Source organism: Artibeus jamaicensis, unplaced genomic scaffold (assembly GCF_021234435.1).
Source record: "Artibeus jamaicensis isolate MK-2021 breed Jamaican fruit bat unplaced genomic scaffold, CSHL_Jam_final contig_484, whole genome shotgun sequence".
Classification (NCBI taxonomy): domain Eukaryota; kingdom Metazoa; phylum Chordata; class Mammalia; order Chiroptera; family Phyllostomidae; genus Artibeus; species Artibeus jamaicensis.
This window is the reverse complement of record NW_026521859.1, coordinates 5,626,745-5,653,915: the sequence shown is the minus strand read 5'-3', so window position 1 is coordinate 5,653,915 and position 27,171 is coordinate 5,626,745. Positions and strand designations below refer to the sequence as shown.

Here is a 27,171-nt window from a genome sequence, read left to right as displayed (position 1 = left end):
CCTTTTCATGTGTCTAATATGCCAACAACTTTTGCTAATCAAAGACACATGTATTTGGTTTCAAAGTCAAGTGCGTAATTACTATTACTTTACTATTGTTTTATTTTTAATCAGATGTTTTCTAGTCTTTTAATTTTGTTTTATTTTTATTTTAAAAATTTTAAAAAGTATTTTTCCTGTAGTTTTTCATAACTATGGGCAAATATTAATAATAGCCATTCCTTATCCTTTAGTTTCTCTCCATATCATAGGTTAGGTTATTCTGCTCCCCTTTCATTACAAGATTTTCTGAACCTGCCTTCCTGAACTGTATATACTGTTAACTATATCTCAGGTTTTCTTTTTCTTCCTTTTTTCTTCTTTTTCTCGTTCTCGGAAAAAAAATTATACATTGGCATTTCCTTGATGAGAAATACTTTTTAATATGCCCTTATTTTTGATTGTTTGGATGTAAATTCTAGGTGTGAAATCATTTGAAGTCATCACTCCCTAACTTCTAGCATTGTGATGAGAAATTTAGTTGTAGGCAAACTCCTTTTACATGGTTTACATATTTTATCTCCAGACACTTTTAAGATATACTTTTTATATTTTTATATCCGGAATTTTAGGATTCATACATTGTCTGGTATGGCTTTCTCTTTTATAAGTTAGGTCTTGCATTTGTGGATTTGTATCTTTCTCCACATCAGATAAATTATCTTTTTAAAATATATTTTTTCTAGCTCTGGCTGGTGTAGCTCAGTGGATTGAGCATGGGCCTGCAAACCAGAGTATCGATCGTGGTTCGGTTCCCAGTCAGGGCACATGCCTGGGTTGCCGGCCAGTTCCCAGCAGGGAATGCGCAAGAGACAACCATACATTGATATTTCTCTCCCTCTCTCCTTCCCTTCTCCTCTAAAGATAAATAAATAAATAATTTTTAAAAATAAAAAAATATTTTTTCTCTGAAAAGACTTTTCTTATTTGTTTGTATATTTACTTCCCCTCTTTTGAAATTTCTTTTAGTCCAGTGTTCAATATTCCTTGCAGGTTTATCTTTCCTCTCATACTTTAATATCCATGTTGTTGTTACTTTATAATTTTAATTTTATCTTTCACTTTTATTTTCAGTTTTTTCTATATTTTAGGAAACATATTTAGACTCCAAGTGCCTTTATTTGTTCTCTGATTGTTCTTCTGTCAAAGAGCGCCGTTCTCATCTGACAGATACAAGAGCTTCTTGAATCCCTCTGCAAATATATTTAATGCAGTTTTGTTCATTTGCATCAAATTATGATTTCCTTGAACTGTTTCCTTGGATCTGTGTTCCGTTTGTTGTTGTAATTTTCATTATTCATACTGCTGGTTTTTACAGTGTTGCAAAATCATAGGTTTTAAAATGAACAACTGGATACTTTGTGGGGGATTTCCTTTGCTATAGAGCAAATCTTTTTTTTTTTCCTAAGTAAACCTTTGTCAGTAGCATTCTCATGGTAAGATTTGTAAATATAGGTTGAATGAGCTTCTTTGATGTGAACAGAAAGGACTGGGGCTCCGTGTGTTCAGGAAGAAACCTTGTGGTTGGTTTTGAGACAAAAGTTCCTATACCAGAAATCTTAGCTCTCTCCACATGATTTGCTCACTTTGTTTCATTTAAATAAAACTAAAAACTCTATGTTGGAATAACTGTATATGTCTGCTCTACTGGGAGTCCCCCCAATGTGTAGAAATGTGTTTAATACAGAGGAAGAACTCCAGAAATGAATATATAATTCAAATACATTTCTTCAGCATCTTTGCAGAAAAAAATCAGCTGATTACATACATTAGAGTTTGTTTCTGGACTTCACATTATTTCATTGATCTGTATCTCTCTCCTTGATGGCAATATGAAAATCTATTAATTACTGTAAAACCTGAAATCAGAGAGTAAGACTTCAACTTAGTTCAAAATTCTTCTTCTACCTATTGTGGCTATATTAGGTCTTATGATTTTCCACATCATTTTTTAAGATTGCCAATATCTATTTAAAATATCTCAATGGAATTTGTTTGGGATTTTGTATAAATCAGTTTGATGAGATTTGGCATTTTGACCTTTCTAATACATGAAGAAGATAGTTCTCTCTATTGTTTACCTTTCTTTACTTCCTTTCAGGATTATAGTTTTCAGAGAGAAGTATTGTATATATGTCTGTAACACTGTCTTTAATTTTGTCATGACTTTGGATACTTTCATATATAATATTTCTAAATTTAACTTTCCAAGTATTCATTACTGGGCTATAGAAGTAGAATTGATTTTTATATTGGTCTGTGTCAACAACCTTGCTCAATTCAATGATTAGTTCTATTGTTTCCATTTTCCTTGATTCACTATATAGGCAGTTATGTTGCCTTCATATGTCATCTTTTGAATGTTTTAAATTATAGTTAACATTCAGCATTATATTAATTTCAGTTATACGGCATTGTAGTTAGAAATTTAAATAATTTATGGAGTTATCCCCAGGATAAGTCTAGTACCCCCTATTCTGTACTTGACATTCCCATGACTATTTTGTAACTGCCAATTTGTAGTTCTTAATTCTTCTATCTTTTACCCTCAGGTTCCCAACCCACCTCCAATCAGGCAACCATTAGTTTATTCTCTGTATGTATGAGTTTGTTCCTGTTTTGTTTGCTCATTTATGTGGTATTTCAGACTTTACACATAAGTGGAAGCATATGGCATTTGTTTTTTTCTGTCTCACTTATTTTACTAATATGACTTGGTAAATATTCTCTCATATAGGGGTTCAGCAGAAGTAAGGCCTGCTTTTGTGTGGTTAGTAGGATAATAATGTGGGTATAATAATTTATAGTTTTAATTTGAACATTTCACCTAAAATGTCATATGGTGTGCTTGGGTGAAATATTGTTATGTTATAGAGTTGCATGCTTATGATTTTGTAATAAGAAAGGTGTGTTATTGTGCTGGGCCCTGTATTGTACAGAGGTGTTTGTGTATAATGTATATACCTTCATTATTAGATATTTACAATAATATTTACTTAATATAAATATTAAATATTATACAGTATTGTGTTTAATAATGTATACCTTCATTATTAAATATTTGGAAGAATTTAACAGTTTAACCATAAGTACCTGATATTTTTTCATGTGGATGGGATGATTTGTAAACACACAATTTTTTTTTTAGTTCTAGAATTTTACTTTATTTATTTTTATTGTTTTTCAAGTACTCATTTTTAAAAAAATAGACATAAAATTATTTAAGTTTTAGATCTAGATCTAGTTTATCTGCATGCAAATGTGGGACGGCCCAGTCCTCCGGCCACCACCTTGCTGTGCATCCTCTCTGCCCCAGCTGCCCACCCCTGACCCTCCTACCTGTCTGAACAAAAGTTTCTTTTTTAACTTTTTGATGGTGGAACTCCCATACAGTTCCATTTTCTGGCAGCTCTGTTTTTTAAAAAATTTGTAGTTGTTCTTTTGGTTGTTTGAGGAGGCAAAGTGTATCTACCTATGCCTCCATCTTGGCCAGAAGCCCTGTATTACATAATTTCTGACAGGAAGTTTGCCTGTAACCTTTTTCTTTGTTAAATAACAGCATTATCAAAATTGAATCATTACCAAACCATTAACCTACCTAATATATACAATTCAATGGTGTTTAATGAAATCACAGAACTGTGTAATCATCACCACAAATAGTTTAGAATATTCTCAATGTCACAAAAGAAACCCTGCAGCCGTCAAACCTTCCCTAAACCCTAGACAACCATGAATACACACACTTTCTGTATCTATGGACTTGCCTGGTCTTACTACTTCATACAAATGCAATAACACAATAGGTGAAATTTGTGACTGCTTACTTTCACTTATAATATTTTCAAGATCTATTTGTAGCACAAATCTGTACTTCATTACATTTTACTGTCTAATAATATATCATTGTATGGATATGCACATTGTGTTTATGAACCCATCGGTTTTTGGAAATTTGTATTATTTCCACTTTTTAGCTATTGTGAAAATGCAGCAGTGAACATTTGTGTACAGCTTTTTGCATTGACATATGTTTTTATTTCTCCTGCACATATTCCTAAGTGTGCAATTACAGCGTCAATGAAAACTTAATTTTTTTATATACTGTTAGACTGCTTTCTGAAGAATTTGACCAATTTACATTTCTACCAGCAGTGTAGGAAAGTTCCAATTTCTTCTTTCCCTCACCAACCTTTGTTATATCATGTTTTAATTATAGCCCTCTTAGTGGGTGGGAAATGGGAACTCACTGTGGTACTGATTTGCATTTTCTTGACAACTATGGAGGTTAAACATATTTCTGTGTGCTTGGGGGACATTTGTATGTATCTTCTTTGGAAAAATATATATCCAATTCTTTTGTCTGTTTTATAAGTAGGTTATGTGTTTTATTATTAATTTATAAATATCATTATTTATTCACAGTACTGTGATTCAGAGGCTGCTGGTTTTCAAGGCTATTGCAGAGCTGAGGTGAGTTGGACGGTAGTAGGACAGTTAAAATGCCACAAAGACAGCCGTACTCACTAAATTTTAGGGTGTCTTTCCTGAATTAATGCTCCTTAGATTTTTGCAATTCTGTTATTAATTCACAGAGCTCTTAAAAACTGAATTTTGGCAATTCTTGCCAGGTTTTTGTTGATTTTATGAGTGCATATATTTTTAAATTATTTACTTCATCATTTCAGAAGTGCTGCCTATAATTAATTATATATTCTTTCTTTTTCTTAAAAAAGTTTTTGTAATTAGAAATTATACACTCTTTTTGTAATTGAAAATTATTCTGTTTAATATTGCTGTGCAACAAGCTACCCTGAAACTTGATGGCTTATAGCAAAATCTGTTTTATTAAGCAAATTGTTTCTGTAGGGCAAAATTGAACACAATCCAGAGTGGGAATGGGTTAGTACTTTTCTTCCATGACTGGTACCTTATCTGGAAAGACCTGAAATATATGAGAATTCAATTGGGAGTGAATTCTCATTGGCTAGCTACTTCTTCTTGCTGTCCTTTGCAGAGTCTAATTTTTCTCAACATACTGTGAATAATATTCCTCGATATTTTAGACTTTTTCTCTTCTCAATCAAGTCTTCCTTTGAATGATTTTACCTTATTACTTCAGTTAATGCCTCCTCAAATGTATACTTGAAGCTTATTTTTCTTTCCTGAGTTTCACTCAGGTATACAATAGAAAAGTAGAAATGTAACATGTCAGAAATATTCCTTTCGAATATGTACTTTTTATAATATTTCCTAATGAATGATTGCTTTCTTCAGCAATTTGTTTAAGTAAGAAACTTAAACTAGGAATTATCCTGTTCTCTTACACACCCCTACCCCATGCACTGAACTTTCTTTCATTTTCTCTAAATCAAAATTTTTACCTAAGTTTTTATATTGTGCAGATCTGTGCTATCGTTATAGGTTAAAAAAAATCTACTCAGTGGATTCTAAATTCTAATGTCAAGCATTTACTTATGGAAAGCTTTATAATTCATAAGAGATGGTATAGTAACATTAATTCAATATTATGATAAAATTAATATAGAATGTGAAAAACTAGAAACACAGTAAGTGATTGAAGACATGGACAAGGATAATATTTCTGAGAAATGTTACGACAATAAATACTGAGTTACAAAGTGAGGAAGTTAAATAAAATTCTTAAAGACCGAAAAAGAATACCCTTGGATTAGCTGCCTATGTTCAGAATTGATTATGATAAGTAGCTCTGGATAATAGAATTAGAAATGATTTTTTTATTTTTAAACAAGTATGTATTTTTCTAAATTTTCTTGTTATTTTATCATAAGAAAAATACCATTAAAATGTTTTAATGGTATTTTGACCTCATCATATTTTATTCTCTGTTGAGTTTGATTACTTTTTTTTTACATTGTCAACACTGTCCTATTGTGTGATTAAGATGTACGTGACTTTGTGTCTAAGACCCAAGTACATTTTTGCTAAAACTATGGAAAGGTAGCATAAACAATGATCGATGGTTAATGCCTAAAAGGTCATATGAAAATGAACTACTTCACAGGTCAAATAAACAAGCCAGAGACAAAAGAATGTATTAAGGATGGGAGATGTTTGACCTGTGAGTGGAAGAAACTGACAATTTAACGAAGAGGCTATTTATTATTCATCTTTATTTCACTGGTACTAACCTAACCCAGCATTGAACTCACTAGTTGCCATGCTATGGTTGTGTAATCCAGGAGGCAACAGGATACTCGTAGAAAAATAGATTTATGGAAAATAGAAAGTTCATTTTTATAATAATATTGTTACAACACAGTATTGTATAGTGTAGTAGAATTAGAAGTTGCATGCGTATAAGCTATAGTAGTGGTAACGTGTTTAGCCGTGACGTGTTTAGCGTCTGGCTGTATGTAGTCCCGTAGAACACAGCAGGGCTTGTTGTTGCAGTAAGTATATATGTATTCCCAGCTGCTGCATGAAGTCTTGCAAACACCACGAACAAGGAGACATTCCATTTCTCTCTCTGCAGTTTTTCTTGTTCTTTCTCTTGTTTTCTTCTGTGAAACTAAGAAAAAGTAGCCATGATCATAAATCCGAATTCAATCGCTCACATAGCTAGATGAATAGACAGACAGATCATAGATTGATAAGTAAATAAGTTTGTTTAAAGGACAGAGGTAAACCATTTTGTTCTGAAATCGTGCCCAAGCAACTGTGTTAAAAAGCTGTGATTTTTATCCACTGTAAATTGTTATAAGTACTTATTTATCTAACATTATTTCCTTTGCCATCAGCATTTTTTGGAAATAGAATATTCTTAAATATCTAATAGGTGCATGTTTCCTCAACAGAAAAGAGAAAATGATGTAGAAAAAAAATCTACACGTTTTGTGTTCTAAATAGTCATCTACTCCCAACACCCTCTCCCTACCACAAATGACTAGACTAGTTAGTTACAGAAAGCCTAATTTTGACAACAGCTACAATGTCGGTTCATTACATTGCATTAAAAATAAATGACACACCAAGGCCTCATCATCCAAAGGCACAACTAAGAAAGCAAAAGTCAAGAGCTAGAGGCAGGCAGGAGAGATACTAAGATTCTGTTGGAGTTTTTATTCACCAACAAAGCATCACTCTATTTATTTCAGTGTAGCGTATTCCTCAATAAATATTTTTCCTCTTATAAAAATAAATAAATAGATGAAGACAAGTAGGAAGCACATAAAGAGTCATAGTCTCAAAAAAAAAAGCAGCAAACAGGTTTACTTACGCATCTTGGGAATCAACTCCACCCCCATTGTCTTATCAATCATTAGTTTCACTCATTTCTTCTCCCATTCAAAATTGCGTGAGATATATTATGAATTCATGGAGTCTCCTACCAATCATTCATCTGTTTTATTTATCCAGGGTAAAACACTTATTTAAAGAAAAAACATTTTGCCTTTCTCTCCATTTCCATATTAACAAACTTTACCTGATGGACCACAAGAGGCAGTAAAGACAAAGATCAGGAAAATACAAAGTATCTTCATTGTTGACATAGTTACTACAAAGACGCTGCAACAGAGCTCAAGATATCTGAGATTTGTGCTATTCTTTGGTAAAACAAAGAACTCTGGTTTTTATAGCCTTCTCGGGGTGATTACTGTTCTGATTAATGCCACCTTTCAAGAATGAGAACATATTCGTGTAACTATTGTGAAATAGCAACAAGCAGGTGAGAGGATTTTGTTCTGTTATGACCTCAATGAGCCAAATGTGAACTTATTTTCAATCACACAAGCAAAAAGCAGCATTAAAGTCTTTTTAAATACTTAAACCGAAAGCCCATAATCAGCAGCACCAGCAGCATTTTTGACCACATGCCTTTTCAAAGATATATTATGTGCCAGGCAGTATTCTAAGCACTTTCTATGGATTTATTAGTTTAGTCTTCATGCCAATTTCTATAACATAGAAATGTTTTATTTTTCGGTTGAGGGAATTGTGGCACCGAGAGGTTATGCAATTGTCTTAAGTCATACGTGTAGTGGTTGGTAGAGCTGAGGTGAACTCTAGTGTGACATGATTCTAGAATCCATATGCTCAGCCTCCACCTTCTCCACTCATAAGTGAATATTGGGTGTTCATTGGGTGAAGTTCTTCTCTGTGTGCATGGCCTCAGCCAGACACTGTCACTGAAACGTAACTTTTCTACAAACAAAATATTTCAAGAACATAGTTTGAGTACTGTTATATTGAATATTCTCCTAGTTATTCTATAGAATAATCAGTATAATTCCTTACGTACCAGGTAATGAATCAATCATAGGATTACCTCATTCACTGGGGAGAGCAGTGAGTTAAAACCTAAAAAAGCACTGGATTTAGATGCAGAAAACTAATCTTGAGATAGGGCTGTTCTGTTTACTAGCTGTATATTTGGGATAAATTTTCACTTGCTGAACCTCAAGATTCTCTCTTTAAAAGCTAATCGACAAAACAAAGAAGCAAGCAAAATATAACCAGAGACATTGAAATAAAGAACAAACTGACAGTAACTAGAGGGGAGGTGGGAGGGAATAATGGGGGGAAGAGGGAAGGGTTGTCAAGGAACATGTGTAAAGGGCACATGGACAAAGCCAAAGGGGGGTAGCTCTGAGGGTGGGGATCGGGGACGGCTGGCTTAGTGGCGAGTGGTAGGGGAAAGATGGAGACAGCTATACTTAAACAACAACAAAAAAAAAGAGAAAAAAGGAAAAATATTTGTCAAACTTAAAAAAAGCTCTATCAGTAGTACCAACCATATTTACAGGTTTAGAGTGAGGATTAAATAGATAAATATGTAACCACAATCCCTTATGCCTGAAACTAATATAATGTTGAATGTAAACTGTAATTGAAAAATTTTAAAAAACTGCCAGAAATAAGAATTGTTATCCATTTCTTTGACTTCATGGATGATGATAAGGAGGAACTAATGCTCTGTTTTCCTGAGTTTAAAAAAGTAATTACAGCCCTGTCTGGGTGGTTCAGTTGGTTGGAACATCCTCCCATACACCAAAAAGTTTGTGGTTTGGTCCTCTGTAGGGGAGCAAATAGGAAGCAACTGACTGATGTCTCCATCCATCTCTCTCTCTCTCTCTCTATCTATATATATATATATATATATATATGAGGGGTGTATGTATGTATGTATATATATACATATATACATATATACATACATACATATATGTATGTATATATAGAGAGAGAGAGTGTATGTATATATGTATATATACATACACACACACATATATATATATAATCAAGAAAAAAAACACATCCTTCGGTGAAGATAAAAAATTGTAATTATAATCTTCTACTCTAAATGTGGCTTGCGTAAGGCAGAGAGATGAAAGAACTATCTGGACCAGGTGTATTCCCTGTACACAGAGGGTATTTTTTGTGACTCCACGTTCTATTTTTAGTGTAATATTTACCAAAGGCTTGGTTCTTACTAGATACTCAATAAGTAATAGTGAACATTTATTGAACCTTTGTGAAATACTGGTTACTACCTGAAACCTTTACACTTATCTCAATTAAACAGCAATAACCTTGTGAAGTACACATTACTTTTACTGTCATCACTGCACAAGCAGGTAAATGAAGCTTAGAGGCCTTTCTCTAACAACTTGTTTAAAGTCGCTGTTCTGGTAATTACTGTTGCTGATGTTAGACCCCAAAGCAGCCTGCTTCTGGAAACCATGTTCTTATCCACTGCACCAGAATCAATGAGTCTGTGAATAATTTATGAAAGAGAATAATGAGTTTTCTAATGTCTTTATAACTTTTTTATAGCATAGCACTAAAATTATTTAAGCTTTATGAAATGGTAGGTGACTAACAGACTATAAAAGTAAAAAAAAATAATTCATGCCCAGAAATAGCAGAAGAATTAGCTGATTCAGTGGTTCCTGACCTTCAAAATCTTTAGAATCCACTGGGATAATTTTTAAAAATATGCATTCCTGGGCACCACCCACAGATAGACTCACTCTGTTGTTCAGTTGTGTGGTTCAGGAAATTGCACTTTTAAATAAGCACCACAGGTCTTTCCGATGCTGACCCAGCTCTGATACCACCGATTTAACCTCACTCTCTGCTTTTGTCAGACATGAGCTCGTGTACAACACATCATTTCCCATTGGTGTAGTCAGTCTCTTTCTCTGCTCTAACCAAGCCTGCCTGGAATGCAGAATGAATCATATTTTCTCCCCACCAAGCCCAGGACAATACGGGCACCCCTGGAAACATACATCCAAGCCACCTCTCAGGGCAGTGTAATCATGTGGACAGAATGACCTGAGTGTGAGTGTTACTTTGCTACTGCCCGGCTGTGTGGGCCTGGAGCGAACTGTGTTTCCATTCTGAGTCTCAGTCTTCTTAGGGATATTGGGAGTAATATTAATCATCTTGCATAGATAATGTGAAGATTAAATGAAACAAGCTGAGTACTTGATCTGATGTAAACTAATGCTTCTTTCCTTCAATTTCTTATCATTCCACATTTTACTATGTTCCAGGATTTGTAAGCCACTGTGCCACCAGGAAAAGCCACCTCTGATGGTTCACATGCTTCGTGGGTCAGGATGCCACCTCTGGATGAAAAGTAGTTTAAATAATGTAATATAATAAAATAAACACAAATCATTGTATTTATACAGGTATATATGTGTATATATGTGTGCAAATGTATATGTATTTTTGTAGAAACGTATGCTTAGAGATGAAATAAAAAAGTAGGAATAAAACAACTAGAGTTAAATCATGAAATCTGAGAATATTTACCTGTATTTCCCTATAGGAACATGTCTCTCAGTGATGTCACAGGTGGAATCCAATTTGTCTTCCCTTCTCTCCCCTGTAAATGTCCTACTGCAAAGCCCTCATTTGTTAAAAATTGCCAAAGTCTATAGTATGTCTGAGAAAATAGCTTCTAATATGAGATCACACCAAAATTTATTTTAGGAACCAAGATCAAACTATAGAATATTGAGAGCTGCCAACAGCATGCTCAAATCCCTTTGAAAGTGGTCCACAGCCTCTCAGAAATGAATGAACAAGATTTATAAAGTATTTCAAAAGTCCAGTTAACAGTCCTTACTTCTAAGCATCTATACCCTTGACAAATTACCTCCAACTAGACTAGACTGAGTAACTTTAGGATACAAGTGTGCCTATTCTTTGACATTAGAAAAACCTAGAATTGAACCTTAGGCTAGCTTTTACTATCAAAAATAATCTATTTTGAGGTCCAGTTTCCTTATCTATAAAATAATGATTTTAATATGAAACTTATTAGGCTGTACTATATATTAAGTAACACAAGGGACTGAAAAAGAGGACACTCACTAACAACTTTAAAAATTACTCAGTTCTTCCTATGTATTGGCACAATGTAAGGCTCTAGGATAAAGCAGGAGGCAAGGTAGCCTGGTCATAGCCATGCTTAGAGCTTAATTTTCAGAGATGAATTGCTCTTCACAAAATTCAGTAGAGTGTTAGGGAAAAAAATGACTATCAAGAAATGCTCATAAATGAACTCTACCATCCTAAGAAAGTGATGGCCAGTGAAAGGTGGTTTATGCAGAGAGACCTAACTATTCTTGAGCAATGCAGTGGGTGAGGAGAAGAGAGCAGGCCAGGGAGCTGACAGTGGTGGAGGGGAACCCGGGGTGCAGCTGGATTCCACCTCACTGGGCTTCTGATGTCATGGTGAAGTGGTGGACTTGATAATATGTTTGATGGAAGCACTTTAAGGGTTCATAAATTCCTTGGGAGGAGAACAGTTCGGAAGGGAGTAGGAAGAGCGGAGTCCGAGAGGGAGGTAACTTCAGAGACTACTACAGTCTGGGAAGGAAGATAAGGTGTCTCTCTGAGCTGCCTATCCATTGTTCTTCTCCCTGTTTACTCTCCCCAGGGTTTCACTAGTTCTCACTTTGAACCTGCCTGAACTCCCACCTCTTTGTCTGACCGCAGACGAGAAGAGCCTGTCCCCAATGTTTGATACATTTTTAGGTCATTGATCATTGATGCGTGTCTGTCCTCTCCACAGTCGTGGGTTGGACTTTATGTGCTTTCATAAGGAACAATCTGATAATAGGATTACTGAGCCAAATGGGAATTTACAGCAGAGGTTTTTCTTTCATCTCACAATGCTTGTACATTTTAAAGGACATACACCCCCCAATCATGTTGCCATCGAATGCACAGATAACAAAACCAGTTACTCCCACGTGGAAAATTTCAGGTTAGTTGAGAGATGAATATAAATGCTTGAGAGAGGAAAGTGGGGGGGAAGAGATGAAGAGGGAGGGAGGGAGGGAAAAGGATCACACTCATTAGTAGATGGATGCAGCTCTGATGTATTGGCTAAAGCAGAGTTTCTTGAACTCCTAATATGCATGTGAATCACCTGAGTTTCTTGTTAAAATGTGGATTCTAATTTATTAGGTATCAGGCAGGGCTGAAATGCTCCATGCCTTATAAGCTTTCTTGTGGCATAAATGCTCTTTGTTTGTGGAGCATATATGAATGTCGGGGCCCCAGAGCACAGCATCTAAGCCGGCATTTGCTGTTTCTGAGTTCTTCTATTCGTCCTGTCAACGGTGCAGTCACGTGCAGAGGAGTCCCCCCAGAAGTGTGGTGGCAATGCATTACTGGTGCATTATTCCACTGACAACTATTCTTTTCCCCATCACTAACGTATGTTTTCATTGTGGTGAAAGTTGGCATAAAGAGCACGGTTTTCGGTCACACAGTTTTCAGAAAAATGAAATTCTACAGTTACTCTCTCTTCTAGTCTGTAAGGTGAGGAGTAGTTCAGAGGGGGAAAAATCAATTAGAGAAGGATATTAATCTTTTCAGTGATTTTCCCCCTAAAATATACAAAGGAAAGGAAAAAGAATATGTATTAAGGAAGAACATTACCAGCAAAATTAAGAAGCAATATACAATAAGTTCAAGTTTGTATTTCAGGTTAGAGTTAAAGATAGAAAAAGATAAAGAATCACTATTTTGCCCACAATCTCAGGGCTGGCAGTCACTCCTTCTACTCTGTCAGTCTTACTGCTCTTCGTCACAGGTTTAGCCCTGTCCTGCTCTGTTAATCTTAGATTGTTTATCCACTATGTACTTGGATTATACACAGTCATCTGGACAAAACTTCAAGAACAAACTTCTCTAACTTTTAAGGAAAAATTCCAATAAATATGTTATTTGCAGATACATGTGACAGAAAGAAGGAAAACATTAGAAATGACAACCCCTGTGGCTGGTGGGTTTTCTAAAGGAAGAAGCAACCAGATTACATACAAGAAGCCCTGTTGACTTTTGTGGGGTTTTTTTGTTAAATTTTACTTAGTTATTTTTCAAGTACAGTTTTTTTTTTGTCTATTTCTCCCATCCCAGCCTCCCCCGCCCCGTGCTCCCCACCTCCCTCCCATTTCCACCCTCCTTAGTTCTCGTCCCTGTGTCCTTCCTATTTGTTCCTCCAAATCCCTCCCCCTTTTTTCCCCTTAACTTCCCTTCCCTCTCCCCTCTGGTAACTGTCTGCTTGTTCTCTATTTCAGTGTCTTTTTTTTTTCTGCTTGCTTGTTTGTTTTATTGTTTAGCTTCCTGTTAAAGGTGAGATCATAGGGTATTTGTCTTTCAATACCTGGCCTATTTCACTCAGCATAATGCTTTCCAGTTACATCCATGTTGTTGCAAAGTGTACTAGCTCCTTCTTTCTCTCTGCTGCATAGAATTCCATTGTGTATATGTACCACAATTTTTGGATCCATTCATTTACTGACGGGCACCTTGGTTGCTTCCAACTCTTGGCTATTGTAAATTGTGCTGCTATGAACATTGTGGTGCATATGTTCTTTGACATTGATGTTTTAGGATTCTTAGGATATAATCCTAGCAGTGGAATTGTTGGGTCAAAAGGCAGGTCGATTTTTATTTTTCTGAGAAAATTCCATACTGTTTTCCATAGTGGTTGTACCAGTCTGCAATCCCACATTAACATCATCAAAATGTCCATACTACCCAAAGCAATATACAGATTCAATGCAATACCTATTAAAGTACCAATGGCATATTTCACAGACATAGAACAAACACTTCAAAAATTTATATGGAACCATAAACGAGCCTGAATAGCAGCTGCACTTTTGAAAAAGAAGAACAAAGTAGGAGGGATCACAATAACTGATATCAAACTGTATTACAAGGCCACTGTAATCAAAACAGCCTGGTACTGGCATAAAAACAGGTGCATAGACCAATGGAACAGAACAGAGAGCCCAGAAATCAACCCAACTCTCTACAGTCAATTAATATTTGACAAAGGGGGCAGTAACAAAATGGAGTAAAGATAGCCTCTTAAACAAATGGTGTTGGGAGAACTGGACAGCTATATGCAAAAAAATAAAACTTGAGCACCGACTTACACCATACACCAAAATAAATTCAAGGTGGATAAAAGACTTAAATATAAGCCATGAAACAATTAAAGTCCTAGAGGAGAACATTGGCAGGAAAATCTCAGGTATTTCACACAGCAACATTTTTACTGATATGTCCCTTAGAGCAAGGAATATAAAGGAAAGAATACACAAATGGGAATCTCATCAAAATAAAAAGCTTCTGCTTTGCTAAAGAAAACAGTATTAAATTAGCAAGACAACCAACTGTATGGGAAAACATATTTGCCAATGATACCTCAGACAAAGGTTTAATCTCCAAAATATACAAAGAACTCACACGACTGCACTCTAAGAAAACAACTAACCCAATTAAAAAATGGGAAAAGGACTTGAACAGACACTTCTCCAAGGAGGACATACAGAAGATCCAGAGACACATGAAAAGATGCTCAATATCGCTAGCCATCAGAGAGATGCAAATTAAAACCACAATGAGATATCACTTTACACCAGTCAGGATGGCTATCATAAACAAAGCAACAAACAACAAATGTTGGAGAGGTTGTGGGGAAAAGGGGTCCTTAGCCCTATTGACTTGGATAAAACACAGGTCCATATTTATAGATCACCCGTGTGGCTCATAGTTTAGTTTACTGAATTTTGTAAGATCCCTGGATTTATAGCTTATCTAGCAGGACACTTCGCCAACACACAACACACACAATTTTTTTTAAATCCTCCATGCTGAAACTTAGAACTTTTTAGGGGAGTTAAGTTTGTTCATCCTGATTCCCTGGAAGTCTCCTGGACAGTGGTTTTAAGTTTTTGATCCCTGAATTTCTAGTTTCATTAAAAATAACTTTATTACCCTTGCTTTTTAAACTATTTCCCCAGCTTCCCCAGTAATTTGTGGAATTATAATAAAAACCACATGGGTGAAAGTTACTGAATAATTTGTCTTTGAACCACAGCCATTCTACTTTGAAAGTCACAGCCCACAGGTCTCCCTTGTGTCCTGTAGGGTCCTGCTGTGGCTTCTGTGTTCTGCTTGCTGGCCACTGTGTTCCTCTTTGAACTGGCCAGTGTTTATCACCTGTGAGTTTACTGGCAACTCTGCTGCTTGTTCATGGCTCTGCTTTCCATCGCCATAGTAGTGATTTTGCACTTTTTATCTTCTGTCAGTGGGGATAGCTTCCCCAGGCCTCTATTGCTATCACTGCTGCTCCAGCTGAAGTCTGGGTCCCTCTTCCTGACCAATTTAATGACCTTTTTCAAGGTTCCCAAATGGGGTAGCCATGCTCTCTTAATTTCTTACACATCCTTAGTGTGACAGCTATGTTTCATGTCACTCTCATACAGTGTCATGTCCAGTTCTCTGCCTTGCACAGAACTGTGAATATGCTCCCAGCCAAATTGTAGAACCTCAAGACTTTTGCTAGGTTGGGTTGTACTTTTCTTTTTTTCCTTTTGCTTTTTAAAACAGATTTTATTTGTTCATTGTTTTAGACAGAGGGGAAGGGAGAGAGAATGAGGAGAGAAACATCAGTGTGTGGTTGCATCTTGAGCGCTCCACACTGGGGACCTGGCCTGCAACCCAGGCATGTGCCCTGACTTGGAATCTGTCCAGCGACCTTTGGTTTGCAGGCTGGCACTCAGTCCACTGGGCCACACCAGCCAGGGCTGGTTGTACTTTTCCTACCTCTACCCCACACTGTGCTGCCTCACCCCTTGCTTATAACATTCTAGCTTTTGGTTCCTTCTTTTGTCTTGTATATAAAGCTATCACATTCTAACAACATAACTAAATAATTAACAATTAAAAATTGCTTTTTGGTTATATTTTGCTTGCTTGTCTGTTTTGTTGTTTAGCTTCCTGTTAAAGGTGAGATTCTATAGTATTTGTCCTTCACCTCCTGGCTTATTTCATTCAGCATAATACTTTCAGTTCCATCCGTGCTGTTGCAAAGGGTAGGAGCCCCTTCTTTCTTTCTGCATAGAATTCCATTGTGTAAATGCACCATAGTTTTTTGATCCATTAATTTACTGATGGGCACCTAGGTTGCTTCCAACTCTTGGCTACTGTAAATTGTATGAACATTGGGGTGCATAGGTTCTTTTGGATTGGTGTTTCAGGGTTCTTAGGATATACTCCTAGCAGTGGAACAGGCAGACAGGGACTAGAGGGGAGAGGGGAGGGAGTTTCAGGGGAAAAGGGGAAGGATTCACAGGAACAAGTATAAAGGACACATGGACAAAAACTAACAGGGTGGAAATGGGAAGGAGGTAGGGGGGCACTTGGGGGGGTGGGCTGGGATGGGAGTAAAAGACAGAAAACTGTACTTGAACAATAGTTAAATAAAAATAAATAAATAAAATTTCCTTTTTATTTAAAACTTGTGGTGTTTATAGCAATAAGTGATCTTTATTATCTCTCTCTTTGCTAGATTACCAGGACCAGACATCTCTGAGGTTTTGTTTTTTGTCTTAGAAGCATGATTTGGCCTAATGATATGAAGTCTCAAGCATAAATATGGAAAAGAAATCTATTTAAAAACCAGGATATGTACATGAAACAGTTCTGAAAAAGATAAAAGGGGAGTATATATCTGGAATTTCTTCTCATTTGATACTTTAACCAGAAGTCAAACAATAATAATCAATATTCTTTCCTATTTGTTTTTAATAATTAAATGTCATCATCTAAATTATTTGCATTCCAACTTTGAAAGATTATATGACTTGGCCTTTGAACTGGTATCTTTCAGCTCTGTGTATGTGATGACTGCTATTGATTTTGTCAGGATTGAATGCAGTATCTGATAAGCATAGGCTGCCTGCTAACACACACACATACACAAACACAGAAAAACATTGAGAAATGTCATCAAGAGATTTTCTCCATTCTTGTCTGATTTATTATTTCCAATAAAGAGTGAATCACTAAATATAACTAAAGAAAAATAGAGAATTTATTTTAAGTCTAAAAAGATGTCGAATGGAAGTTCAACAAAAGCTGATTCTGCATAGAGGCAGCTGGAATGTGGGACTGTAACCCACTTCAGCTCTTTTCCTTCCCTGGCTTCTCACTTCTGCTGGTTCATCTGGTCTGCATCTTCTGTCTCACAATCAGCTCCCTATGTCCTCGTGCACATGGACCATCACATCACCCACAACCTGACTTGACAGAAACATTCACTCAGATGTTCAACACTGGTTGGAATATCTTTTTTTTTTTGGTTCTGGCTGGATAGCTTGTTTGGTTAGAGTTTCCTCTCACTACACCAAGATTGCAGGTTTGATCAACAGTCAGAGCAAAGAAAAGAATCAACCAACAAATGCATAAATAAGTGGAATAAAAAATGAATCTCTTTCTCTCTCTCAAATCAATTGATCAATAACTTAAAAAAAAACAATGTATTTTCCCTGAAATATATAGTGTATATCTTTAGCTGGATAAAAAAATACACCATCACATTAATGAAACAAAAATATGTCTAATGACAAGTAGGTGATTAAAATTTGATTTAACATAAGTATTGCTGTTTACACTGATTTATTGACATACGAGGTCTACCCAGAAGGTATCCAGCCATGTAACATGAAAAATAGAGACATTTACTGAAGAAGATACAAGAAACACTGTACATAGAACAATGACGCTGCAGTCCCCTTCAAAGTAGGCACCTTGGGATTCCACTCAGTTCTCCCATTCACATCAGCTGCCCCCATTGTATTTTCCTGAATCTCATTGATGGTCTGAAATCTCTTCCTGTTCAAAGGTGATTTTAGTTCTGGGAAAAGTCAGAAATCATAGGGTGCCAAATCTAGGCTATAGAGGGGCTGAGTCACCTGGGTGACTTGATATTTTGTCAAAAAACTCTGCATAAGAAACAAAGTATGAGAGGGAGTGTTGTCATGATGAAGCTGTCAGTCACCAGTTGCCCATAGCTGCAGCCTTCTGGATCACCTGAATAGTTTCCACAGAGGGAATGTTCAAGCTTAATGCAAAATTTGGTGCAGATTTATTGCTCTGCTTGCTCAATCATTTTGAATGCGACAACAACACAGTACACACACTCACTCAGTGGAGTCTACTGCCCCCACTGCCTAGTACAGTCAACTTGTCATTGCTCACGAATGTACATTTCAGTCCACTCTCTTTGGCTGCCAGGTTACATTCTTGTTGTGCAAATTGCTCGTTATATTAGCAATGGCTGGACTTTTTTTCAGACAGACCTCGTATGCCAGGCACTGTGCTACAAACTGGAAAACTAGGTGTTGCTACCTTCTCCATTTCATATAGAAGGGAACCAAAACTCAGACAAGTAAAGTAATTGCTCAAGGTTACACAGCCAGTAAAAAAATCAGATTGAACTATCCCTGGACCACCTGATCCCAATCCCAGGGATGTTAATAACATTAGCATGCCTGTGTTAGACACTTTAGCTAATATCCCTCTATGTCAATACATCTAAAACAAGACAGTTAATCAAAACCTATATACTTGGAGGTGAAAGTATAGAAGAAGCAAAGCCACGGGAGACAAAAACTAATTGTGCCTGTCAAATAACTTTTCTGAGAAAAGTAGCTCTCTAACAATATGTGTATGTTGATGTGAATATTGTTCTTTCCAGGAAGCTGTAAACTTCTTTTGCATATGAAAACATCAGGTCTTCATTTTGATGCTACTTAACATTTAAACCCCTGCTCTAATTCCAACTGTTCTTATTCTTTGCTCAGAAAGAAACTACTTATAACTTGGCTTCCCATATTAATTGCCCACAGGGAAAGTACACACTTATCAAGCCAATACATATGATTAATATACCTAAGAATATGATTTCTTATGATAGCTATGGAATTGGCTTCCTGCGATAAACAATGTGGACTCAAATTGCCTCAGAGAGAACCATGGTGAAGTTGTATAAGGCAACTGTTGAAGGTTTCTGTGGAATCAGCCTTCACGACAAGAGAGCCAGTGTGGAGGCCAAAGTCAGAGATTTACTAAAGTACTTGGTGGGGGTTTATGTTTTGCCTTCGGGCACAGTGAAGCTCTTTTGGTTATCATGCAACTTGTCTAGGGTATTATTAGGAAAAATCAACAAGTGTAGGGAAGGAGAAAGTAGAGATAAAAAAAGAGAGGAATTGCCCTGGCTGGTACAGCTCAGTGGATTGAGTGCAGACCTGCTAACCAGAGTCGCTGGTTAGATTCCCAGCCCTGGTTGTGGACCAGGTCCCCAGTTGGGGGCATGTGAGGGGCAACCACACAATAAAATTTCTCTCCCTCTTTTTTTCCTTCCCCTCCCTTCTCTCTAAAAATAAATAAATAAAAATCTTTAAAACAAAGAAGACAGAGAGGGAGAGGGGTTTTTGAGAGTCCTAGCTCAGTTGTAGCTCCTGAGTTGCTACCAGCAAGAGAAAGAAATATTGTTCCTCTTTTCTTTTTTAAATTTTTATTTACCAATTTAAGTTCACTTTTTCTTTTATAATATTTAAAATAATCACACCAAACTTTGACAGCTATAAATACTTTGACCCAGTATTTATAGCTGTGTATGTTTGCATGCAGAGGAGTGGAAGGGAGGGTATCATGTGCTTTCTGTCACTCTGCCCCCTTCTCATGACAAAGGGAACATTTAAATTTTATCTGGAATATAAATATTTAAATATATTACATTATATATTGGCTTGTACTCTATTCTTTAGAGGACTTAATCCAACCTCTTCTTTACTCTTTATAAATTAGTCCTCAAGTTCCTAAACTAAATGATGTGGAAATGTAAGTACAGATGTTTCCCTTAGAAGTGATTTTTAAAATGCAATCACAAATCTGAAAAAGGCAACACCATGGAGACAGTAAAAGAATCAGCTGTCACCATGAGAAGGAGGAATGAATAGGCGGAGCACAGAGGATTCTTAGGGCAGTGGAACTATTCTGTATGATATTATAATGGTAAATATGCATCATCATACATTGGTCAAAACCCACAGAATGTTCAACTCCATGACCAAACCCTGATGTAAACTATGGACTGTGGGTGATAGTCATGTGCCAGTGTAGGTTAATAGATTGTAGCAAATATACCACTGTGCTGGGGGATGTTGATAATGGGATTACTGTGCGGGTGTATGATCAAGGAGTCTATGGGAACTTTCTGAATTTTTACTCAATTTTGCTGTGAATCTAGGTCTAAAAAGTAAATTCTATTTTTTCAAAAATGGAATCACAAATAAATATTAGTTAAAGCAATGAACAATTATAAAGGAAATCATGCTTTCTATTTATTTACTTATCTATTTATTTATTAAGATTTTATTTATTTATCTTTAGAGGGGAAGGGAAGGAGAGAGGGAGAGAAATATCAGTGTATCGTTGCCTCTCATGGATCCCCCGCTGGAAACTGGCCTGCAACCCAGGCGTGTGCCCTGACTGGGAATCAAACTGCAATTCTTTGGTTTGCAGGCTTGTGCTCAACCACTAAGCTACACCAGCCAGGGCCTTATTTCCTTATTTTTAAAACGAGAAGACTAAAGCTCAGAGAATATTTAAAAAATACTTTTTCCAAGTCACCATGATTAAAGTAGCAATATCTCAAAAGTATTTTTAATTGTTACACAACCTCATGCGATCCTGTAATGAATGGGGTGTAGAGCAGGGGTTCCTGAGAAATTTCCCCGAAGCCCGGGATTGGGGAAAGGGGCTGATATGGCAGTTAAGATACTTTATGTAACAATGGCAAGTTAAAAGCTGTGCTGTGCCCGAGGCCAAAGGCATACTGACTTTCAGAATTCATAGTGACTGGTGACATAGGCGGGGAAGAGATTTATACAACACTTGTGGGAGTGGCAGGGAAGCAGAGTCTCCCATTTCAGGGGGTACTCTTGCCCTGACTAAAGATGGCAGCTGCAGGAAGATAAAAAAACATGGGGCAACTGGAAAAAGTAGCTCAATGTAGGAGGGGCCAGATATAAGGTCTTGTAGGGAGCTCCTGGTCAGCGTTTAAATCACGAGTGGGCAGAGAGAGAGGGGCTGGTTCTCCATGGGGCAAGTGAGGAAGCAACAAGAAGCCACGCTGGCTGATAGTATTCCGCCATGCAGCGGGGTGAAGTAAGGAAGAGGCAACTCTGAGGAGATGCAACCATGCAGGCTGCAGTGTAGGAAGGAGGCATTGCTGGTCTATAGTGAGTAAGAGCTGGAGTAAGAAAGAGGAGACCCACTGGAAAACCTGCCTAGAGAACGCGGCGGCAGAGCTGATGGAGCTAGGAATGGCGGGAACTTCCAAGCACAGACCTGTGAGAGGTGCTTGGAGCTGAGCTGACATTTGCGTAGGAGTGCTGACTTTTCTTCTCTGAAAAATTTACAGAGAAGCCACTTTCTTGGGACGTGTGCCTTCCCTGGACTTCACCATGATCCTGTGTAACACGGCACATATTTTCCTGGACTACTGCATGGAGGCTGAGGACAATATACCCCAGATCCTGAAGGCGAGAGCTGCTGCAAGAGAATGGCAACTTTGAAACCCACCGTGTACTTTCCAGAGGGGGCGGAGACCTGTTTGCACAGCTGGCTTAAGAACAGATAAAGATGTGGGGAATTACTGGGCATGGTTTTGGTTTGTAGCCTGGTGGGGAGCCAGGGAAGTGCTGGTTCTTGCCAGAGAGCAGCGCTCGGAGCAGGAGAGCTCTTAGCCTCCCTGAGGTTGGAATCCTGAAAATAAGAACCTGTTTCCCTCGACACTAATTGTTGGGTCATGCACCAAGGTGCCATGTGTATGAAACCCAGTCTGCTCAGGTACAATCCTCCAACACCGTTCAAAAGGAATCTCTGAGTTATAAGTTTTGTCTAAAAGTAATAAACACCTAACTCAAGGTAGCTCAAGTGTTGATGTGGACTTCAGTCGATCTCATGCGAAGCGAACTAAACCAAACAAAAGGAGAAATGGACTGTGGGACTTGCCATAGGAAAGATTGCAATGGAATTCATTCCCGGTGATACTCTTTTCCAGTAACTCTAATGTATATACAGGGGTTGTAAAAGCAAGTTTACAGTTGTGAGTAAAGGAAACAGAGTTTATTGTTGTATTATTATTTAGTTGTGTTACTATAAACCTGCTTTTGCCCACCCCTGTGTTCATTTGTGTATTAGCTTCATATGGTCTTCCCCTAACCTATCAGAAAGTCAGGCAATGGGAAAGGTGTTGTTTGATTGATAGAAGCACCAAACCAACTTTAAAATGGCAGTGTAAATAGAGATGAAGGTGTTAACAATTTCAGGTGAATACTGGTGTGGGTGTGTGTGTGTGTGTTTTGTACCACAGTTGTTAGAAGCTGAACTTTTAATGTTGTTGTATGAGCAAGAATTACAAGAGTTGACCTAAACAAAACCCGAGGCTAGAATGAAGGGAGAAATTCCCCCAAAAGGAAAAGTGTAACATGGACAGAGTACCAGAGAACTTATAAATACAACAGGTAAGTAAATAAATGTCTATATCCAGTAGGAAGGAGTCATTGTCCTCATTTCACATATGCAGAAAAGAGAAAATTGATATTCATGTGTCTTTCTATACATCAGCTTTTCCTGCCTCTGCATTACTTTTTTAAACATATTTCATTTATTTGTTTTTAGAGAGTGGAAGGAGGAAAGAAAAAGAAATAGAGAAACATTGATGAACCATTAACCCAGACATGTGCCCTGTAGAGAATTGAACTTGTGATCTTTTGGTTCACAGGCCAGCGCTCAATCCACTGAGCTATACCAGCCAAAGCTGCATTCTTTCAATAAATTCTTATGAATTCTCTTATTTTCATATTTGCTTGAGGGCAGAGAGATGTAGACTAAGTAAAAGGAAAAATCCTTGATTTTTAAAGTTGTGTGTGAAAGACAAAGAACAATTCTAACCTCAGAGTTCTAGCTCTCTATTATGTTTCTTATCCTCTCTACTGTTCTCTCAATTAAATGAACATTGTATCATAAATGTACCTGAGAAATGAAAGTACTATGAGAAATGACTGAAGTCAATGGCTTCAGGTAAATTCTTCAATGGAAGGGAGTCTAGAACTTCCTATCGAAATCTGAATCTCATTAATTAAGCCAAAACTAAGGAAAAAACTGTCTTGAGTGATATGTAAATTTTTAACAATTTTTGCACCAAGAAGAAAATCTTATTTCTTATACTTTCTTTTACCTTATGCACAAAATATGTATAAAATTAAATTGCCAAGTGAATTTTTAAAATTTGTGGTTAAGAACCTGCTCAGAAAATAAACTTCATTCACAGATAATATTACCAGAAAATTCTACTGAACATTTAATGAAGAAAAATATCAATTTAACATAAATTCTTTCAGAATATAAAGAAAACATAATATGTAAATGATAATACATTATTACCAAATTGTTTATCAGAAATGTAGGTTGATTTATCATTTAAAAATAAACCAATATAATTCACTGTATTAACTGAATAAAAAAGAAATATATAAAATCATCTTGATAGATACTAATGTTTTTTCACAAAGTCCACTAGTCATTCCTGACAAAATGTCACAGAAAATTAAAAATAGAAGTATTTACTCAGCCTGATAACATTATCTAAAATAAAACAACAGCCCTGGCTGGCGTAGCTCAGTGGATTGAGCGTGGGCTGCAAACCAAAGTGTTGCTGGTTCCATTCCCAGTCAGGGCACTTGTCTGGTTGCAGGCCAAGTCCCCACTTGGGGGCACATGAGAGGCAACTACACACTGGTGTTTTTTTCCTTCCCTTCCTCTCTCTCTAAAATATAAATAAAAAAATAAAGTCTTAAAAAATAAATATATAAAATAAAGCAGCAGTTAACCGTATATTTGACAGTGGGAGTCTGAATGTTGTCTCCCTAAGTTGAGAGATGAGGGACCAGGCAAACATGGATGCTTTCATAGCCTCTATTTAACATTGTCCTGAAGGGCAATAAAGTTAAAAAAAAAGACATCCAGATTGGAACAGATAAAGAGCAACTGCGTTTATTTGCCAACTATATCATGAAATATTTAGGGAACACTATGGTATATACATAGAAAAGTTACTAAAACAAATAATTGAGCTTGGTAAGTTTGTAGGATTAACATGCAAAAACAACTATATTTTTAGATGATAGAAAGGGAAAGAAACAAAAATTTTAAAATAAAATATTATTAAAATAGTATCAGAAATACAAAGAAGGGATAAATCTGATAATTGATGTATTAAGACTTTTACCCTGAAAAGTACATAACATGACTCAGAGAAATTTCAAAAAACCTAAATAAATGGAAATTTTACCATGTTCATGGACTAGAGGATTCAGTTTTGGAGACATCAGTTCTTTCCAAATTGATTTATAGATTCAATACAATACAACTTACAGTCCTAAAAAGATTGAGTATTGGCGAGTATATGGAGAAATTGCAACTCTCTTAGTGGGAGTACAAAATCTTACAGACACTCTGGAAAAGAGCTAGTAGTTTCTTTAAAAATTAAATACCCATCTCCTACGTGACACAACCATTCTATTCATATGTATTTACCCAGGAGATTTAAAAGTAAATGCAGGTTCACAAATGGAGTTTATAGGAATGTTCACACTACTTTAACTACAAGAGCCAATAATCTGGAAATGAGACAGGTTTGCATCAAGAGATGAATGGACAAATACATTATGGTGTAGTCATATAATAGATTACTTTTCAGCAACAAAACAGAATAAAATATCAAATACAACAATGCAGATAAAGTTGAAAATAACCATGTTAAGTAAATTTAATCAGATTTTCAAAGTACTCACTGTACTAAGACCAATGTAACAACAACAACAACAAAAAACAAGTAGATCAATGGTTACCAGGGCGATGAAGAGATAAAAATGAATAGGAGGGATGGAATGCAGAGAGGCACAAAGAAACTCTTAGGGGTCACTGTCAAGTTCACTATTTTGATTTTGGTGATGGTTTCATGGACACATAATAAAGCAAAACATCAAACTATCAGTTAAACACGAGCATTTTATTTTTATTTATTTTTAAAATCTTTATTTATTTACTTATTTTTAGAGAGTGGAAGAGAGGGAGAGAAAAAGGAAAAGAAAGATCAATGTGTGGTTGCCTCTCGCAAGTCCCCTACTGGGGACCTGGCCTGCAACCCAGGCATGTGCCCTGACTGGGAATCAAACCTGTGACCCTTTGGTTTGCAGGCCAGCACTCATTCCACTGAGCCACATCAGCTAGGGCTTGAGCATTTTATTTTATGTCAAATGTACTTCAATAAAGATATTTAAAACATTTTAGCCCTGGCTGGTGTAGCTCAGTGGATTGAGCATGGGCCTGTGAACCAGAGGATCGTGGTTTGATTCCCAGTCAGGGCACATGCCTGGGTTGCAGGCAGGTTCCCTGCAGGCCAGTTCCCTGCAGGGGATGCACTAGAGGCAACCATACATTGATGTTTCTCTCCCTCTCTCCTTCCCCTCTAAAAAGATAAATAAATAAAAAATTAAAACAAAAACATTTTAAAAACACACAAAACCTTAAATTTTTGATATAGACAAAAAATTACCACCACTAAGATATTTAATTAAAAAGCACATATACTAAGTATCCAATGAGCTAAAAATCAGTGGGAGTTAACAAAGTAAGAAAAGCTCAATACCATCAGCAATAGGGCATAAAGAGTTTAAGCACATACAAAATGATCAAAAAAACCTTGGCTACCAGCATTTTTCATGGGCTTTTTTACTAACAGGTCTTAGTTATAGAGGACAACTGGCCTGGCCAAGACAAGTAGAAAATTCAACTAGAGGATTGTGCTGAAAGATCAGATCCCCCCCCCAATTAGCATTTATATTCTCACATTGCATTTTAATCTTTGTTATAATAATTTATATAACTGTATATTCACTTTATCCAAAACGCCACATCTTCCAAGATGTTTTATGCTATTTAGCATTATCTATGACCACTCCTCCTGAAGATACTTCTTCTAATTCTAACCTTATTTCAACTATAAGCCATTGAAAACTTTCTGTGATCTTATTTTTCCATGTTATGCTCTAAAATATGAGTATTGTTTTAAGGTAGGGCCTTTGGCTCTTCTTTACTGAACCATGCATCCACCTAGCCATACGCGCATTAAAAAACATGTATTAAGTGCCTGTCTTTGTCAGTCTCTGTGCCCGGTCCTCGGTATACCTGATCATCCAAACACACTTAGGTGTCCCTTCCCTCAAATGCCGTCTTCTACCTATGGCCTTCCCTGGTGACTCTTAGAAAATTATTATAAAAACCCATTGCCTTCTCACAACATACAGGTACTCCTCATAAGGTATTTTCAGCATTCTGCCACGAAGGGAATTTCTCTAAATAATCTCTTTAGTCTGGTTGACATCAGAACAATATTGGAAAGGGTATTTTTTAATTAAAACCTTCAAGCCCACAATTCCAATTTCTGTCATTTTATTTGTCAAATTAGATAATTGCACTAGACAGAATTACCCAGTCCAAATTAGATCATCGCACTAGGCAGAATAATGCAGTATTCAAGACTACTGCAATAGAAAAGAGAGACTGAGCTCAATTCCAGTGAAACAAAAGGGTGGAAACTTTTAAAACTCTAGGATGAGCAAATGGAAAAGCCGTGAATGACAGTAGGGGAGGAGGTTGATCAGCAAGCTACTTTTGGCACTTGGAGTT

The 27,171-nt window shown here is 36.6% G+C and overlaps 1 protein-coding gene across 1 annotated transcript; it reads right to left on the bottom strand.

Annotated features, from left to right (window-relative positions):
• Positions 1–6,332: 6,332 nt before the first annotated feature.
• DEFB113 (defensin beta 113) lies at positions 6,333–7,565 on the bottom strand. The gene is made up of 2 exons (XM_037151246.2): positions 7,508–7,565; positions 6,333–6,592 (listed from the first exon to the last, which is right to left on the bottom strand). Exons 1-2 carry the CDS (start codon positions 7,563–7,565, stop codon positions 6,333–6,335), a joined length of 318 nt encoding a protein of 105 aa, XP_037007141.1.
• Between the last annotated feature and the right edge of the window lie 19,606 nt (positions 7,566–27,171).